At 38.9% G+C, this 20783-nt stretch overlaps 1 protein-coding gene and 1 pseudogene across 1 annotated transcript; both read right to left on the minus strand.

Moving 5' to 3' along the window:
* Positions 1 to 3853: 3853 nt before the first annotated feature.
* LOC124964675 (interferon alpha-5-like) lies at positions 3854 to 4426 on the minus strand. The gene has a single exon (XM_047525274.1). The coding sequence runs from the start codon at positions 4424 to 4426 to the stop codon at positions 3854 to 3856; it is 573 nt and encodes a 190-aa protein (XP_047381230.1).
* Positions 4427 to 16978: 12552 nt separating this feature from the next.
* On the minus strand, positions 16979 to 20275 carry LOC124964115 (interferon omega-2-like; annotated as a pseudogene).
* Positions 20276 to 20783: the final 508 nt, after the last annotated feature.

Genomic DNA, 20783 nt, shown 5'->3' on the forward strand with positions numbered 1-20783 from the left:
CTCCAGTTCAGTTCACTAGCCCACATTCCAGTCATTCCTGGACTCGCCCTCATCAACACACCCAGAAATCTCTTAATCATGGGCATCTCTTAATCCAATCAAGTTGACAATTCAAATTAGACATTTACAGTCTTTTAGTCCATTGTTCTTCATATCTTTTTTGATGCCAATACCATGTTGTTTTTGTTACCATAACTCTGTGGTATAATTTGAGTTTGGGTATTGTGATGTCTCCTGCATTATTCTTCTTACTTAGAATTGCTTTGGCTATTCTGGGTCTCTTATTTTTCCAAGTCAATTTAAGGACTGTTTTTTCTAGTTCTGTGAGGAGTGTTGTTGGTATTTTGATGGGGATTGCTTTGAATCTGAATATTGTTTTTAGTAGTATGTCCATTTCAACAATATTAATTCTGCCTATCCAAGAGCATGGGAGGTCTTTCCATATTCTAAGGTCTTCTCCAATTTCTTTCTTCAGTGTTCTGTAACTTTTATTATAGACATCTTTAACCTCTTTGGTTAGTTTAAGACCCAAGTTTGTTTATCTGTTTTAATTTATTGTTAAAGGAATGGTTTTCTTGATTTCTTTCTCAGCAGAATCACTGTTGAAGTATAGGAAAGGTACTGATTTATGAGGATTGATCTTGTACTCTGGTACTCTACTAAATTCATTTATCACCTCTAGAAGTCTTCTGGTGGAGTTTTTTTTTGGGGAAAGTTCTTCTAGATACAAGATCATGTCATCAACAAACTGAGATAGTTTGACTTCTTTTTTCTATTTGTGTCCCATTAATTTCCTTCTCTTATCTGATTGCTCTGGCTAGAGTTTCAAAAAAAAAAAAGAAAAAACTGAATAGATGTGTAAAGAGTGCACATCCTTGTCTTGTTCCTGATTTTAGGGGAAATGTGTTCAGTTTTTCTCCATTCACTATGATGTCTAGTTTAGGTTTGTCATATATATTCTTTATAATATTGAGCAATTTCCTTTTACCCTTAGTTTTTCCAACATTTTTAACATAAATGTCTGCTGGATTTTTATTAAAGGCTTTTTCTGCATTTATTGAGATGATCTTAATCTTGTTCTTAATTATACTATGTGGTGAATTAACATTTATTAATGTGCATTTGTTGAGCCAAACTTGCATTCCTGGGTTGAAGCCCATTTGATCATGGTGTATTATCTTCTCAATGTTTTGAATGAGGTTTTCTAATACTTTACTAAGGATTTTTTGCTTCTGTGTTTATCAGGGACATTGGTCTATAGTTTTACTTCCTTAGTGTGTCTTTTTCTGGTTTTGGTGGTTGATTATACTGACCTCATAGAATGAATTTAGACATTTCCCTTCCTTTCAATTTCATGGAATAATTTGAGAAAGATTGGCGTTAGTTTTTTCTTTAAAGATCTGATAGAACTCAGCTGAGAATCCAACTGGTTCTGGGCTTTTGTTGTTGTTGTTGTTGGAAGGATTTTAAATGCTGCTTCCATTTCATTATTGATATTAATTATTTAGGTTATCTAAAGCTTTCTGTTGAACCATTGTTTACAGTTTTTTTGATGTATCCCCCACCCCCACCCCCGTCTCTGGTCAGTATTCCCAGAAAATTGTCATTGCATTTGAGAACATTAAAGCAAAAGGAAAAGAGTTGTAAATCTGAATTAGATGAATGTTAAAGTGACTGACAGCTCAGACAACATAACACATGGAAGCCCTCTCTGCTTATTCAGCTCCCACATATTCCTGTGTCTTTTTGGCTCATTTCTTGGACTCACTTCTCACTCTCAGCAATTCCATCAATTTTACCATTTATTGTGATGGTTTCAATCCACAGAACAGTTTAGTGATATTCAACATAGTACTAAACAAAGTAAGAATAAATGATCATTGTAATTAAGCATACAATGATTTTAAATTAATACAGTATTAAATATATTAATATGGTTTGCCAATATATCAAATCCAGGAAATCATTTGGGACACAATATGTTTTAATATGGTGAAAACCATGCATAGAAAAAAAATTGTTTTTTTTCAGATCATACTCTACTTTTCTCCTTTGCTTAGAAGGCAACACCCCAGACTTCTTTTCTCTATGTTCTCACTAACTTCTTTTCCTTTATTCATCTTTGACCTCCTCCAATGTGGTTATTGTTGATACTTCAGCCCAGCCACCTGTCATTAGGATCACCACTGCCCTCCATTTCTCCCATGTATTAGGGAATTCAATTCATATCTTCAGCAAACTCATCATTTACTCTTATAAGCAAATTTATTTTCTTAAATACACCTTACCCCTGCCATTTTCTCTTGTTGTCTTTCTAATCTCACGATCTTCCACCTCTGTCTCCATCCTGGCTCTTTTCCATCTTTTAATAGTTGAATGTCCTCAGGATCAAGTTTAAACCTTTTTCCCTCCACACACTCTCCCCATAAGACCACCTCCATCACTGGACTTCCAGTTGCCAGTAATGAGCCATCAGACATTGTATTTCTTGTAAATTGCAAACTCATATATCCAATGGGCATTTGCATTTGGTTGTCTATCAGTCAACTTGTAGAAGCTATCTCTGCTTTCACATTTCTCTCTTAGCATGCTGCATCTACCTTCCACTGAGAGAATTTCATTGTTGTTTTTAGTTTATTTTTTATTTATTCTAATTAGTCATAGATTTTGACACATCATACATAAATGGAGTATAACTTCTCATTCTTCTGGTTGTACATGATATAAAATCACACTGATCATGTAATCATGTAAATGCATAGAGTAATAATGTCTGTCTCATTCCACTGTCCTTCCCATCCTCATTCCCTCTCCCCTCCCCTACCTTCCCTCTACACAATCCAAAGTTCCTTTATACCCCACCCCCATTATGGAATAGCATCTCTTGTCAGAGAAAACATTCAGGCTTTGGTTTTTTGGGTTTGGCTTATTTTTCTTAGTCTGATATTCTCCAGTTCCATCCATTTACCTACAAATGCCATAATTTTATTCTTCTTTAAGGCTGAGCAATATGTATTGTGTATATATACTACATTTTCTTTATTCATTTATCTATTGAAGGGCATCTAGGTTGGTTGCATAGTTTGGCTATTGTGAATTGAGCTGCTATAAACAGTGATGTGGCTGTATCACTGTAGTATGCTGATTTTAAATCCTTTGGGTATAGGCCAAGGGGTGGGATAGCTGAGTCAAATGGTGGTTCCATTCCAGATTTTCTGAGGAATCGCCATACTATTTTCCAAAATGTTTGCACCAATTTGCAGTACCACCAGCAATGAAGAATTTAACATAATGCATAAGTAGGATCATAAGAACCAGATAAAAGAGAGCAGGAACTGTATTTTCATGTTCACCACAATACACTGAGGGCAACACACAACCTGTCTGAAGTGAAGTAAATTTTTAAGTCAGGGTAAATGTACATTAGTGGGGAAGTCAATTCTACCATTCATTTTGTAGATCAAGTTGCAAAATTAGTCTTGACAAGTCTTTTCATGAATAAACACATAGGAGAAATCTTCCAAAATAAAAGTTTAATGAACAATACAAAATAAGAAATTACTATATATAAAATGCACTTTTTAAAATATTAGTCACAATGTAAAGTTTACCTCAGCTTCTATGAACAGAAATAATTCAGATCTCATAAATAGTATAAAATAAATATTTAAATAAATAGACAGATACATCATCAAAGTCATGGATGAGGAGTATGATATTGTTCAATACTCCTGAAATAATCTGATGAATTGGTTGAATTCATGTCACAATTACTGCAGGAACAAGAGATTCTGAAACAGCAGAACTTGAGGGAGTGTGATCAGGGAGAAGCATTTCTCTGTTGGACCAGGTCTCATTCCTTACTCCTTAGTCTTTCATACAAGTTTGCTGATGAAGAGAAGGATCTCACGATTTCTGCTCTGACCACCTCCCAGGCACAAGGGAGGTATTTCCTCCCCTTCAGGTAGACAGTGAGCCTGTGGAAGTACTTCCTCAGAGCCCTCAGGGGAGCCTCTTCCACCCCCACCTGCTGGGTCACACAGGCTTTCAGGTCATCCAGCTGCTGATAGAGGCCAGTGAGGAATGTGTCCAGGAGGGTCTTGTCCCAAGCAGCAAAGGACTCCTGCGTGCTGAAGAGGTTGAAGACCTGCTGGATCATCTCGTGGAAGACAGCAACAGCTTGAGCCTTCTGCACCTGCTCACCATCCAGCTGCTCCTGGGGGAAGGCAAAGTCCTTTCTGTAGTTTAGGCAGGACAAAGTGGGAATTCTCCTCATTTTCTCCAGGAGTATCAGGGCCCCCTCCTCATTTCTCTCAGAAATTTCAAAGCCCAGGTTGTAGATCTGAGGCAGGTCACATCCCAGGGAGCAGATGGACTTGTAGTTGAATACCACCAGGACCAGCAGGAAAGCCAAGGGCAAGGCCATTGAGTATCTTGCAGATGCTGCTGGAATGCCTGTGTTGGGTGATTGTGGAGCCTTGCCTCTAGATTCTCTGAAGCCCTTGGTTTGTTCCTACATCTTAAATAGGATCCAATATACTTTCAATTTTCTAATGTCGCCCTCAGAAATTTCTACTTCTGTTTTTTGCTTTCCTGTATGTAATATCTACATGTGTTTACAGCAGGGTTTCTCAAAATTTTTTTGTTTGTTTGTTTTTATTTTCCCCTAACTTGTCTCTAGATTCTTTACAGAATTTTTCGCAATTGAATTTTGGAGGCTGAGGCAGGAGGATTGTAATTTTAGGTCTACCTGAGCAAAAAGTGAGACCCTAAGCAACTTAGTAAGACCTTAACCCAAAATAAAAAATAAAAAGTGCTGGGGATGCAAGTCAGCCATAAAGTGCCCCAGGTTACATCCCTGGTGCAAACAAAACAAAACAAAACAAAACAAACAAACAAGAACCAAAAAAACCACTATTTTTTCCAATTTAAATTTCTATTAAATTTTAATAATAGATATACTGTGTGTGTGTTCATGTATTCGTATACCCTATGTATATCTCTACCTTGTATAGAAGTGTTGTTTAATATTTTTATTTAATGAAGAGTTAATGTCTATATAAAAATTTCAAGGTAAAAAAGATCTAAAATCAGCATATAGAGATACACCTACTTCAATGTTTATAGCAGCACAGTTCACAATAGCCAAATTATGGAATCAATTCAGATTTTCATCAACAGATGAATGGATTAAGAACGAATGTGGTATATATACACAATATATTTTTACCTAATCATAAAGAAGAATGAAATAATGGCATTTGCCAGTATATCAATAGAAATGGAGAAAATAAGCCAGACTCAGAATATGAAGGATCAAATGTTTTCTCTCATGCATATGTGAAAACTAGAACAAAAACAAGGAAATAAGGTGGTTGGGGGGTTGACTGAATATCGTAAAAATGCAGGGAAGATGAGTGGAGTAGAAGAAGGAGGAGAAGCGTGAGGGAGGATGTTAAATGGAATGAATTTAGCAAAATCATGTTATATTCATATATAGTGGTACCAAAGGGATTTCACCTTTATGTATATGTAGAAAAAAGGAAATTAGTAGAGCAGAGAAGGGGAATGGGGGAGGGAGGAGGAACGGAAGAGGGGGAGAATGGGAATTGAAATACAATTCCTTATATATAGTTTTATAAAAATGAACTCAATTACTATGTATAATTAGAATGCTCCAATAAAAACAATTTAAAGGTAAAAGCTAACCTTAAAAGATATTGGCATTTAACTTAATTTCCTAATTAAATTTACTCAGTGACTTTAATGCAATTGTCTTACAGAAATTCTAATGTACAAATTTATGGGCAAATTAAAAATGCACTAAAACAAAATAATTGCAATGTAATAAAATATTTAATGCATCTAAGTGCTATAAATCATTGAAAAATATTTTTAATGTTTATTTATAGTCTCCTTTGTTTTTCCTGCAGTGAGAAAATTAGTTTTTACTTCATTCTCTGCGAGATAATTTTCAGGTAATTGATACTTTATCCCCTTCAGTGCTTGACATAATTATCCATGTGTTGGATAACAATAGAATTAAATAATAAGATACAATTTTTCGTGTGTTTTATCCTCAAAATCCACAACACATTCAGAAGCACCAAGGATCAAAAATAAGAAATATCCACATGGGAGACAATGTCAGCCTATCCCTCCATGGAGGTCAGTGCTTATGATGTAACCTGGAGATCCAGCCACCCTGGAAAGTTCTCCAATACCAGCCATCTATTTGTCATAGGCTTGGAGCACTGATCTTGCATACATTTTCCCGGTCTCCATGAGATTAATGCCAATGGTTTCCACTTCATACGAAAGAAAGCCTAATGATCTCTTTCCTAGTGCTGGGGTTGAAACCTGGGACACTGCCCCTGTTAGGCAAGCATTCTACCAGGGAGCCACATCCTCAGCCTAAAAAGCCCAATGAGAAGAGACACTAAGGAATGTTTTTTCAGAGAGAGTAGAGCTTTGAGCATCAGAAACCATTATAATAACTAAGATTTATTCACATATCAAAGAAATAATTTTTACTCTTGTGACCAATATAGCAATGGGAAAACACAATTTAGAAAATGTCATCAATTCTATTTAATTTTCTTTTTCTATTAAGGTTCAAATTTCCCAAGGAAACTTCAGAGGTCCAATTCTTATTAGTTCTGACCAGAAAAAGTAAACCATCATTTCCCTAAATATCAATAATGGGATGCAAGTCCATGAAGTACATGGGCTGAGCAATTATTCTGTATAGCACCTAAAATGCCAGATGTTTCTCTTTCTTATTTTCTTTTTCAAGGAAAGCAAAAGTTATCACTTTTTGCATTCCAATGCCTGGGGACAAAAAGAACAAAAATGCACATCCAAATGTGATAAAAGCATCAAGAAAGCAATATCTCTTCATCAGAAAAAAAAAAAAGACAAAAAATAATTAACTACATTCTATTGAGCCAAGAAGGAGATTTTGGAATGGGAGAGAGGAGAAGCAAGATGGTTAAAGGATTGTAAAGAAAGTAGCAAGCAGGTGTGGGCTCAAAGAAGAGTCATTAATTCCTGGTCAAGGTCTTGTTTTTAGCCTTGCTGAATCCAGTCTCCACATAGAGCCATGGGAGACACACCAACCAACTTGCAAGTTTTCATGCAAGAAAGGCTAATTTGTGAAATCACAATATTTTCTCTGGATAAGTGGTAATTGCATCAAATTTTCCCCTAATGAATAAACTGGAAGATCAATATTTTTTTTCTGTCACATCTCTGACAAAAAGCCGAGAATGGGTACTTTTAAAGTGTACGACTTCCAAGTTAATAGAGGCAAATAGCACAGATAAAGTTAATTAAAAGAATGAAGTAGTTAAATTGTGTAAAGTGCTTATTATCAGTCAGACATATTTCTTGAAAAACTGAATCATGCTTTATTTATTTATTTATTTTTTCGGTCATTTCTTTTCTTTTTTTTATTGTAAACAAATGGGATACATGTTGTTTCTCTGTTTGTACATGGCGTAAAGGCATACCATTTGTGTAATCATAAATTTACATAGGGTAATGTTGTTTGATTCATTCTGCCATTTTTTCCCTTCCACCCCTCCCCTCCCACCCTTCCCCTCCATCTATACAGTCCTTCCTTCCTCCATCCCTGCCCCCCTCCCTAAACCCAACTCCAACCCCAACACTAACCCTTCCCACCCCCCATTATGTGTCATTATCCACTTTTTAGCGATATCATTCTTCCTTTGGTTTTTTGAGATTGGCTTATCTCACTTAGCATGATATTCTCCAGTTTCATCCATTTGCCTGCAAATGCCATAATTTTATAATTCTTTATGGCTGAGTAATATTCCATTGTATATATATACCACAGTTTCTTTATCCATTCATCAATTGAAGGACATCTAGGTTGATTCCACAATCTGGCTATTGTGAACTGAGCAGCTATGAACACTGATGTGGCTGTATCTCTGTAATATGCTGATTTTAAGTCCTTTGGGTATAGGCCAAGGAGTGGGATAGCTGGGTCAAATGGTGTTTCCATTCCAAGTTTTCTAAGGAATCTCCACACTGCTTTCCAGAGTGGCTGCACTAATTTGCAGCCCCACCAGCAATATAAGAGTGTACCTTTCTCCCCACATCCTCGCCAACACCTGTTGTTGCTTGTATTCTTGAAAATTGCCATTCTAATTCGGGTGAGATGGAATCTTAGGGTGGTTTTGATTTGCATTTCTCTTATTACTAGAGATGTTGAACATTTTTCCATATGTTTGTTGATTGCTTGTATATCTTCTTCTGTGAAGTGTCTATTCATTTCCTTAGCCCATTTGTCAGTTGGATTATTTGCATTCTTGGTGTTGAGTTTTTTGAGTTCTTTATAGATTCTGGAGATTAGCGCTCTATCTGAAGTATGATTGGCAAAGATTTTCTCCCACTCTGTAGGCTCTTTCTTCGCATTGCTGATAGTTTCCTTTGCTGAGAGAAAGCTTTTTAGTTTGAATCTATCCCAGTTATTAATTCTTGTTTTTATTTCTTGTGCTATTGGAGTCCTGTTGAGGAAGTCTGGTCCTAAGCCGACATGTTGAAGCTCTGGACCTACTTTTTCTTCTATAAGATGCAAGGTCTCTGGTCTGATTCCGAGATCCTTAATCCATTTTGAGTTTAGTTTCGTGCATGGTGAGAGATATGGGTTTAGTTTCATTCTGTTGCATATGGATTTCCAATTCTCCCACCACCATCTGTTGAAGAGGCTATCTTTTCTCCATTGCATATTTTTGGCCCCTTTGTCTAGTATGAGAAAATTGTATTTATTTGGGTTTGTGTCCGTGTCCTCTATTCTGTACCATTGATCCACCTTTCTATTTTGGTACCAATACCATGCCGTTTTTGTTACTATTGCTTTGTAGTAGAGTTGAAGATCTGGTATTGCGATACCCCCTGCTTCACTCTTTCTGCCAAGGATTGCTTTAGCTATTCTGGGTTTTTTATTCTTACAGATGAATTTCATAATTTCTTGCTCTATTTCTGTAAGGTACATCATTGGGATTTTAATTGGAATTGCATTGAATCTGTATAGCACTTTTGGTAGTATGGCCATTTTGACAATATTAATTCTTCCTATCCAAGAACATGGGAGATCTTTCCATCTTCTAAGGTTTTCTTGAATTTCTTTCTTTAGTGTTCTGTAGTTCTCATTGTAGAGGTCTTTCACCTCTTTTGTGAGATTGATTCCCAAATACTTTATTTTTTTCGAAGCTATTGTGAATGGGGTAGTTTTCCTAATTTCTCTTTCTGAAGATTCATCGCTTATGTATAAAAATGCCTTAGATTTATGTGCATTGATCTTACATCCCGCTACTTTACTGAATTCACTTATGAGATCTAAAAGTTTTCTGATGGAATTTCCTGGTTCCTCTAAGTATACAATCATATCATCAGCAAATAGGGATAGTTTGAGTTCTTCTTTTCCTATTCGGATCCCTTTATTTTCTTTGGTCTGTCTAATTGCTCTGGCTAGAGTTTCAAGGACGATATTGAATAGAAGTGGTGAAAGAGGGCATCCCTGCCTTGTTCCAGTTTTTAGAGGGAATGCTTTCAGTTTTTCACCATTTAGAATGATATTAGCCATGGGTTTAGCGTAGATGGCCTTTACAATGTTAAGGAATGTTCCCACTATCCCTATTTTTTCTAGCGTTTTGAGCATGAAGGGATGCTGTATTTTATCAAATGCTTTTTCTGCATCTATCAAAATAATCATGTGATCCTTGACTTTTAGTCTATTGATATGGTGAATGACATTTATTGATTTCCTGATGTTGAACCAACCTTGCATCCCTGGGATGAAACCCACTTGATCATGGTGCACTATCTTTTTAATATGTTTTTGTATGCGATTTGCTAAAATTTTGTTGAGAATTTTTGCGTCGATGTTCATTAAGGATATTGGTCTGAAATTTTCTTTCCTCGATGTGTCTCTGTCTGGTTTAGGAATCAGGGTAATATTGGCTTCATAGAATGAGTTTGGGAGAGTTCCCTCCTCTTCTATTTTCTGGAATACTTTGAGAAGTATTGGAATGAGCTCTTCTTTAAAGGTATTGTAGAACTCGGCTGAGAACCCATCTGGTCCTGGACTTTTCTTTGTTGGAAGGCTTTTAATGACTTCTTCTATTTCATTACTTGAAATTGGTCTATTTAAGTTGTGTATGTCCTCCTCGTTCAGTTTAGGCAATTCATATGTCTCTAGAAACCTGTTGATATCTTCGACATTTTCTATTTTGTTGGAGTATAGATTTTCAAAATAGCTTCTAATTATGTTTTGTATTTCAGTCGTGTCTGTTGTGATATTTCCTTGTTCATTCCGAATTTTAGTGATTTGGGTTTTCTCTCATCTTCTCTTTGTTAGTGTGGCTAAAGGTTTATCAATTTTGTTTATTTTTTCGAAGAACCAACTATTTATTTTGTCAATTTTTTGTATTGTTTCTTTCGTTTCAATTTCGTTGATTTCAGCTCTGAGTTTAACTATTTCCTGTCTTCTACTACTTTTGGTGTTGGTCTGTTCTTCTTTTTCTAGGGCTTTGAGCTGTAGTGTTAGGTCGTTTATTTTTTGAGTTTTACTTCTTTTATTAAATGCGCTCCATGAAATAAATCTTCCTCTAAGTACTGCTTTCATAGTGTCCCAGAGATTTTGATATGATGTTTCTTTGTTCTCGTTTACCTCTAAGAATTTTTTAATTTCCTTCCTAATATCTTCTGTTATCCATTCATCATATAGTAGCATATTGTTTAATCTCCAGGTGTTGGAGTAGTTTCTGTTTTTTACTCTTTCATTAATTTGTAACTCAATCCATTATGATCTGATAGAATACAAGGTAGTGTCTGTATCTTCTTGTATTTGTTGACATTAGCTTTGTGGCATAATATATGGTCTATTTTAGAGAGGGATCCATGTGCTGCTGAGAAGAAAGTGTATTCGCTCTTGGTTGGATGGTATATTCTATAAATGTCTGTTAAGTCTAAATTATTGATTGTGTTATTGAGATCTATGGTTTCTTTGTTCAATGTTTGTTTGGAAGATCTGTCCAGTGGTGAGAGAGGCGTGTTAAAATCACCTAGTATTATTGTGTTATGGTCTATTTGGTTTTTAAAATTGAGAAGGATTTGTTTGACATACATGGATGAGCCACTGTTTGGGGCATATATGTTTATGATTGTTATATCTTGCTGATTTATGCTTCCCTTAAGCAGTATGAAATGTCCTTCTTTTCCCTTCTGACTAACATTGGCTTGAAGTCCACATTATCTGAAATGAGGATGGATACTCCAGCTTTTTTGCTGAGTCCATGTGCATGGTATGTTTTTCCCCATCCTTTCACCTTTAGTCTATGGGTGTCTCTTTCTATGAGGTGAGTCTCTTGCAGGCAACATATTGTTGGATCTTTCTTTTTAATCCAATCTGCCAGTCTATGTCTTTTGATTGATGAATTCAGGCCATTAACATTCAGGGTTATTATTGAGATATGATTTGTATTCCTGGTCATTTGGTTCATATTTAAAATTTTTGACACATCTTGGTTCCTCCTTTATTTGACAGTTCCTTTAGGATAATTCCTCCCTTTGCTGATTTGCTTCTTTGTTTTTTATTTCTTCCTCATGAAATATTTTGCTGAGAATGTTCTGTAATGCTGGCTTTCTTTTTGTAAATTCTTTTAGCTTTTGTTTATCATGGAATGATCTTATTTCATCGTCAAATTTGAAGGTAAGCTTTGCTGGGTATAAGACTCTTGGTTGGCATCCATTTTCTTTCAGAGATTGAAAAATGTTGTTCCAGGCCCTTCTAGCTTTTAGGGTCTGGATTGAAAAATCTGCTGATATCCGTATTGTTTTCCCCCTGAATGTAATTTGGTTCTTTTCTCTCACAGCCTTTAAAATTCTGTCTTTATTTTATATGTTAGGTATTTTCATTATAATGTGCCTTGGTGTGGGTCTGTTGTAATTTTGTGTATTTGGAGTCCTATAAGCCTCTTGGACTTGATTTTCCATTTCATTCTTCAGATTTGGGAAATTTTCTGATATTATTTCTTCAAATAGGTTGTTCATTCCTTTGGTTTGTTTCTCTAAGCCTTCCTCAATCCCAATAATTCTCAAATTTGGCCTTTTCATGATATCCCATAGTTCTTGCAGATTCTGTTCATGATTTCTCACCATCTTCTCTGTTTGTTCAACTTTGTTTTCGAGGTTAAATATTTTGTCTTCAATATCTGAAGTTCTGTCTTCCAGCTGTTCTATCCTATTGGTTATGCTTTCTATGGAGTTCTTAATTTGGTTTATTGTTTCCTTCATTTCAAGGATTTCTGTTTGGTTTTTTTTCAATATCTCTAACTCTTTATTGAAATGATCTTTTGCTTCCTGAATTTGCTCTGTTAACTGTCGATTGGTGCGATCGTTCAATGCCTGCATTTGCTTTTCATCTCATCGTTTGCTTCCCTAATCATTTTAATTATGTACATTCTGAACTCCCTTTCTGTCATTTCTTCTGCCATGCTGTCATTGGATTTTATTGATGTAACATCTAGATTTGCTTGGGGCATTTTCTTCCCTTGTTTTCTTATATTGTTCAGGAATCAGTGGGTCCTTAAGATATTGCAGATTTCCTCTATCAACTTATAATGTCCCTGAAGATTGCTAGTATATCCCCTCTTATCCTTCAGTAGCCTGAAGTCTTAGAGGAAGTTGATAATGCAGAGCTCCACGAAGAAGCTGCCTGTCTAGGGGTGGTAACCCTCAGGTGGCGTATATTCCCTGCTAGTGGGCAGAGGTGCCTCCACTTGTTGACCAATGGTCATCCAATGGGGAACTAGACTGTGGGCTGAGGCAAGGCCTGTTTGTGCCTGTGTCTCTGGTTTTACTGTCCCTGTGGGAAAACCTCCCCCGGCCGGGAAGAGTCACTCGGTGGGGACGTCTCGCTGGTCAGTTGCCCTCCTAGAGGTTCCCCTCAATCTACAACTACCACCTGGGCTGGGCTGTCTTCCTCTGCAACGATCCCAGGGGCCCGGACCTACATCCTGGGCCTGGGAGCCTCACCCTTCGCAGGCGAGTCTCCTTAGGCTGCCTCTCCCAGAGAATCTGCCCGCCGCCCTGGAAACTTCACTCCGCCCCTAGGTGTGTCTCTGTGCGGCTCTTCCAGCAAGAAGCCACCTAGCTCCTGGGACCCTGCTCTGCACCAATCGCCTGGCTATGCAGCCCCTCTCCTGAGCCACCACCTGGAGCCCCGTACAATAGCTCCAAGACCCAGAGACCCACCACACACCTCCTCCTCCGGACAGCCGCCCGGTTTCCGACGCAGTCACTAGGAGTCCAAACAACTCACTTTGGGTCTCCTCCTCCTGCCAACCACCCGTAGCCTTAGGCAGTCACTCCAAGTCCAAGTGACCCGCCCTGTTCCTCCTCCTCCTCCTTGGGGTAGCCCCCCGGGTGTTCAGGAGCGGTGGCTCCGAGACCAAGAGACTCACCACGCTCCTCCTCCAGGCAGGCCACCGGTGTTCAGGAGTGGTCGCTTTTAGTCCAATCAACTCACCACTCGCCTCCTCCTCTGGCAACCGCCTGTGGTTCTGATGCAGTCACTCCCAGACCAAGCGTCCCACCGCTCTCCTCCTCCAGGCAGGCCACCAGTGTTCTGGAGCAGCTGCTCCAAGTTCAAACAGCTCGTCACGCAGCTCCTCCTCCGGCAACCGCCTGCGGCTCTGATGCAGTCACTCCCAGGTCAAGCAACACGCCGCGCTCCTCCTCCTCCTCCGGGCAACCTCCCGGCGCTCAGGAGCGCTCGCTCTGAGTTCAAACAGTTCACCACACAGCTCCTCCTCTGGCAACTGCCTGTGGCTCCGATGCAGTCACTCCCAGACCAAGCGTCCCGCCGCGCTCCCCCAATTCTCCCGGGCAGTCCCCTGGCGCTCAGGAGCGCACTCTCTGAGTTCAAACAGCTCACCACACAGCTCCTCCTCTGGCAATCGCCCGTGGCTCTGATGCAGTCACTCCTAGACCAAACGACCCGCCGGGCCTCTCCTCCTCCTCCGGGCAACCCCCCGGTGTTCAGAAGCAGTCGTTCTGCGTCCAAACAGCTCGCCACGCAGCTCCTCCCCAGGCAGCCACCCGGAGCCCCAGCGGCTGTTCGAGTCCAAGCGCTGTGCTGAGCCGCCTCCTCTATGATGATCCCAGTTGTCCGTGTTTACCGCTCCAGCGGGGGGAGGGGCGTCTCGCCGAGCAACTCCACTTCACAAATTCCCTGCGTTCCGGGGCTACCGCCCCATCCGGGACGCCTCCCCAACAGGAGAGACTCACCCAGCAGCTTTGAGTTGGTCCCAAGTCTCTCACTATCTCCTCTTTTGAATCTTGCGTCCTGGAGCAGCGTGAAATGCAGTCGCCCTCTAGTCCGCCATCTTGGTCCGCCCATGCTTTATTTTTAAGAATATACTTATTTTTCATATTTATTGAATAGGTACCATGCACTCAGTCCATTTAGTTAGTGCAGACCTCAGTGACCAAAGCAGACAGTGAGAAGTTCTAGTATTGTCCCCATTTTCAAAAGAAAAATGGAAGCACAGGGTGTTTATTAATAGTGAAGCTGCTGTTGGATTGAACAACATCCCATTTTGGGTCCTCAGCTCTCATAAGTACTCTGGGAATATTTTTGACCATAAAAACCAGAGTTAATTGCCAGACTGACAAATGATTTTCCAGTAGTCTTGCCTAATTAATTGCAGGGTATTTCTCTTCAACTTCTACTTGATTCCTTGACTTAAAAGCCTTATTTGCTCATAACAACAGGGTTCCTTATCCTTAATTTGGACCCCAGGTTACTTATACATGTGATAGCCTTTTTTCCTTTTCAGAATGTATCTGTATAAGCTTGAAGGTTTTTATAAAATACTTTGTGTATGGCAGCAATATATTCATAAACATCTCTTTGAAATCCTATATATGTCTATCCATTTATTCAAATATCTTTAACTTTAATTTCCACCTATTCAATACAAGTCAAATATCAAATTTTGATCAGGCTAGAGGCGTGAACCAAATCACAACTATACCAGTTACCTCAGGCTCTTAGGCCAGGAAGTTCACATCTCAAAGGGCTCTCTGAGGGCTTTGGAAGTGTGGTCTGGGGTAACAAAGCCTCTGAGTCACCTGACTTACTTGTCCATTCCTGTTAATGTCACGTTTCTGGGGTAACTCTACAGAATTACATGAATGACAGGTGAAGAAAAATTACGGTGATACTAGGTAAGGAAGACTTTATTCAGACCTCTTGGAACAAGTATCAAGAATTACAACATAGGAGAGAAACAGGGCCCCAACTCCCAAAGCAGCAAAAACAGCCTGACATTTGTAGCCAACAAGTAGAATGGGAGTGCAGCAGATGGAAAATTGCTAAGAGAAGACATCAAGGGTGGGGGGATCCTTGCTAAAGCAATTTAACAGAACTCTTGTCAAGGTTTTTTTCCTTTTCTTTTTCTTTTTTTTTTTTAACCAGATGTGAAGTGTGGGACACAAGAAATTGGATCAGCTATCAAGGATGACTAATACCAAGGGATAGCATAAGCCCCACTTACCAGGATTCTTGTGACACCTGTATGGGACAGACCAAACACTGGGTCACAAAATCAGACCTAGAGTCAAAGAGGACTCAGGACACCTGACTGAAGTTTGCTGAAGGAGAATCTTTGACAGAACATTAAAGGTTAAGGAATAAAATTGACAACTATTTTCTAAACCATTACATGGGAGACAGAATTTTACTTCATTTGGAAAAAAAAGAATTGAAAAATTATTTTAATAAAATACATTTTTATTATTTATTTATTTATTTATTTATGTATACTGGGGATTGAACTCAGGGGTACTGGACATTAAGCCACATTCCCAACCCTATTTTGTATTTTATTTAGAGACATTTTTAAAAACTTTAATCATTTATGCTAAGAATCTTGAAAACTTATTCCTTTTAACTTTTGTTTTGAAACAGTGTTACACTTAAGAGTTTCAAAGTTCCTCTCTTCCCCTTGCCTGGCTTCTCCTAATGGTAACAACTTACGTTACCATGGTACAAGTATCAGGAACTAAGACAATGACATTTGAGAAATATATTAACTAAACCTCCTTCACTAATATCAGCTCATACTCAAAGGGAGAGAAATTAAAAGCCACCCTTAGAGAGAGGAGCATCTAAAACCACATCCATTCCCAGGTCCTCATCACTAGACAGGAAGGAGGGAATCCTATGACCAACTGCCTGCAGGATTCTGCACTGTGCTGCTTCCCAGTCTCCACAGAGACTCTACTGCATTTTCCTCTGCAGAGTTTCACCTAAACCCTTCTTCTGTTGAGAGAAAATCTGTTTTCCTTACTTTACTTTGTATTATTTCATGTAAGTCAAATTAGAGCAGTTTTTATGTTTCATTTCCTGTGAAACTGAGAGCTTCAACACAGCAGGAACTTTGATGTATTTTCCTGTTTCTTAACACTAATTTTATATCTGCCACTCATAGTACATGTAATATATCTGAAGTGAATGGAATGTTTAAATATTATCACCTGTTCTTCAATTTGGTTTAAAAAAATAGTCCAGAAGAAACAACTTCAAGGATTTCTCTTTCACAAGAATTTAATAAATAAGGAAATACAACATTCTATTAAAAGAAAATGTATATAAACTTTCCAGCACATGCATGAAAAATACATACATTGTAAGTGTGATAAGATGCAAGAATAAATAAATTATATAAATGAATGAATGAATAAACAAATAAATATCATGAGGGCAATATCTCTTACGGACTGATGCCTCTGGGGTGAAAGTTTTAAACACATATGGACTTAATATACTGACAAATAATTTAGTGACCATATAATGTGACTAAAGAAGACGTAACTGTCATTGGAAATGACCAAAGGCACACATACAGGTGTGATGTGGTCACTTAGTCAAGGGAGAATCATTTCAAGGTGACCCCATGTCTCCATCCCAACTTAAACTTTCTTTCAACTTTGCTGGTAAAAGGAAGGCTCTTGTGATTTCCACTCTGACAATCTCCTAGGTACAATCACTGTATTTCGTCTCTTCCAGATATAGAGAGATTCCCTGGAAGTACCTCACCAAGGCCAGGGTTGGTCCCTCAGTTGCCAGAACAGATTCAGCCTCTGCCATGGCCTGCATGAAGCAGGTCTCCAGGTCTTGCTCATGGTCTTGCTCAATACAGAGTTTGCCCAGGAGGGTGGTGTTCAGGCAGCAGAGGAGCGCTCTGGGTGGAAGAGGTTGAAGATCTGCTGGAGCATCCCATGGAGGAACTGGCTGCCATGCACATCTGTCCTTCAGACACAAGGAAGGGAAGATTCTCCTCGTTTATCCCAGAAGCACAAAGGTGTTCCTGTTAAACAGGACAGTGTTCTGAGATAGGTCACAGCCCAAGATCCAACAGGGTCATAGCTGCCCACCACCAGGGCAGTTAAAAGAGGGAGCAAGAGGGTCACGTGGAAAAGAAAATGCTGCTTCCCTGACTGACCTGGGGTCTGGGTGAAACTTGAACCCTGAGTTCTGTGAAGACACACTGTCTGTGCTGTCTTTTAAACAGGGAACACAATTTTCTCTTTCTAAGCTTTTGTCTACACTTTTGTTTCCCATTTTTTTTCATTTGTATATTATTCTAAAGATGGCCCACCAAGATGACATCAATCTAATCTATAGATTTTAAAATAGAAGCTGGGTTTCCTAGTAAATTTCAGATGTACCAATCCAAATGGATACTTATCACTCAAATGGAAAGTGTCTTTGACCTAAAGACAGAAATGTGTTTAAAACCAGGTTTGTTCTGTTTGTGTAGCTAGAGGTCTGTTAACAGTCACTTTAACATCAGTACACAGATCATTTTTATTTTGCTAATTGCAGTCTTTTTTTCCCAAATATTTCTGCACAAATCCTATATTTTATTCTCTTCAAAATTTCTGAGCTGGGCCTAGGGGATTCATTGATGACATTGTCCTTTAGCAGAACCCAATGTTACAAAAATCTAGTGACCTCCAGTTGCCATACAGGACTATAATTCTAATCTCTATATTACACACACACACACACACACACACACACACATTTTTCACCTATAAAAATTACTCTTCTCTGTTCTAGAAACAAACTTTTAGCCCTGATCCTAACATTCATTTTCCCCTTCCTTCTTTGACATAGAAAGTCTGCTTCCTCAGACCTATGAATCTCTGTACTTTTTCCATGTTCTACTAGATCATCTCTAGCAATAAAGTTCTTCCATTCTGAATGGAATTACTCTTTGTAATTCACAGGAGAAGCTGCTGATTACTGGTGAATGAGCTTCTCTCTGTTCCTCTCATTTTAGAACATATTTCTGCAGTTCTGTGTGGTTATACTTCACTGAGCCACAAGATCAGACTTTATGTAAACATTGTCTTTTCTGTCCACCATTTTCTTACTGAGGTCTATCTTGTGCCTCCATCTGCCAATAATCCTGGGAGGAATCCAGATCCTTTTCAGGTGCTTATGAGTGTGATGATACTAATTGTAAGACAATGCTATTTCCCCAGCACCACCTGGATCTCAAATGGTTATTATGACTAGAAATACCCTTTGCTTTCAGATGACAAAGTGTCTTTAGTCCATACTCATCAGACTGAGTCCAGCAAGCAGGTGTACCTCAACTGGATGATATGAGGAGTCCTTTACTGAAGAGGAACTGGTTTCTTTGTTGGCAAAATAATATGCTCTCAAGATCCTTGCCCCTGTCCCTAGAGTTCTTATCAGAAGGACCCTAGCTCTCAGTAGTGACCTTCTTCTTTCCTTAATACAGTATCCCAGGTATATAAAAGAGTCAATAGCCCTCAGATGCTGATTGCAAGGGTTTGTCCTGTCAACACAATTAGGGGACTTATCGAATAAGAATTATTTTACCTTCAATAGCCAAGTTAGATTTATTTTGCTAATTAGTTTTATTGTCCAATTCTTCCACTTAATAACATTCTTGTCTTCCTCAGATTCTCTGAGCTGGGCACAGGGCACTCAAGGATGACACTGTCCTTCACGTGAAGCTAATCTTACAGAAACACATGGCCTTCAGGTGGTCACACAGTCAGGGTGGTTCCACCGGGGATGATTGTTTCATGGTCTCTGTCTCACTCTGACAGTACAGGGCTGTGAGAGTCAGGCTATTATGTCATGGAGAAAAAGTCTTCTTTCCTGTCCTTTGTGATTTTTTTTTTCACTTTCCTTTTTGGTACATTCTTTTTAATAGTGGTTTACCAGGCAAACTTGGTCTTGTTACATCTGCAATAGATCCTGATAATGAAGTCAGACAAATAATGGAAAGTAAAAGAAAGGCAAAAGGCTTCACTGTTTTTCTCTACAAATTCACAACTTCAGATTTTTTGTTTTTCATTTCATCTTTCCTAAAAAGCAAAACTAGACAGTTTATGGGTAAAAGGGAAAAATGGAAGTCTTAATTTCATGAAAGCGAAAGAAGGAAGTGACTTTCCCATGACTAGTGGCAGAATGTCACTTAGCCACATGCAATACTGCAGAGTGGAGCACCAGGGCCATGGCAGAGAGGAAGACAGGGCCAATGCTCAGGTGCCCAAGGCAGGGAAATGCCTGCCTCTGACAGAGGGTCAAAGACAAGGATGCTGTGAGTCGATGGACTGCTGTAGCCTTGCCAGACCCGCCACCTGCCTGTTTTTTTATTTAATCCCAATGTGATCAGACCTGAGGAGAAGAGGGAGATATCACACCAACCAACAGCAGCACCAGGTCCCAGTACTAGGACACTTGCCCTATCTAGCAAGATAGTGGATATTGGCCTTGACTGTGCATTCCAACTTGGTTGTAATCTACTCAGACAATGAAAAGATTGCACTGATAAACCTAGAGTTGAAGGCAGGGAACTACATGACCCTAATGGATTCCAGTCTTGTTCCGGAAAATACTACTAAACCACCAATAATTATATTTAAAATGATACCACCAAAATTCACTGTACATTGAGTATAGACCAACCACTGTTTTAAGAACTTTGAAAGAATTAACTCACACTTGTCAATAGCACTATTTGTGTTGGGTCATTTATACAGCTCCTTGGAGACCAGCATTAATTTGGAAGGATGAACTATTCCAAATACACAATGATCCAAGGTCAGCCCCTCGGGGAGAGTTGAGGTAATGGCTTACCTGGTAAACAATTTTCTGTTTAACAATAACCTTGACATGTGGACTCTGACTCATCACCTTCAGGTCCTCAGTGATTCCATGGTGGAGTCTCTGTAGGGAAACCCACTGAGCATTCTGTTCTCATTCCCAAAGATGAAAACTTTCCTGCCCTGCCCAGACCTTGTGTTGTCTATGAGAGTAAGCAGGAAAGAACCTCCTCTCCTCTTTTTCTTAACATCCTGAGAAAAGACCTTTTGTATGACCTCAATGGAATAGTATAATGGCTCTCTATACGGACACCTTGAAAGTTATTAAAAGGCTATTGACCAAGGAGAATCTGATTTTAACTCTAAAATCATCCATAATGTGAATAATGGTTGTCCATATTTATTTTTTCTAGACTCATTCTATTTAAAAAAAAATCGAGAATCAATATAGCCCTTGATTTCTGAGGAAATGAATGCTTTGCTTCCTACATAGTCTTCTTCTTGGAGGCTCCTAACAGTGGCACAGGGGGGCTCCTGGAGTCTTTAGCAACTGATCAGGAGCAGATCTCTATTTATTGTGTTTTTGTGCCCCAGGA

This window comes from Sciurus carolinensis, chromosome 14, assembly GCF_902686445.1.
Source record: "Sciurus carolinensis chromosome 14, mSciCar1.2, whole genome shotgun sequence".
NCBI lineage: Eukaryota > Metazoa > Chordata > Mammalia > Rodentia > Sciuridae > Sciurus > Sciurus carolinensis.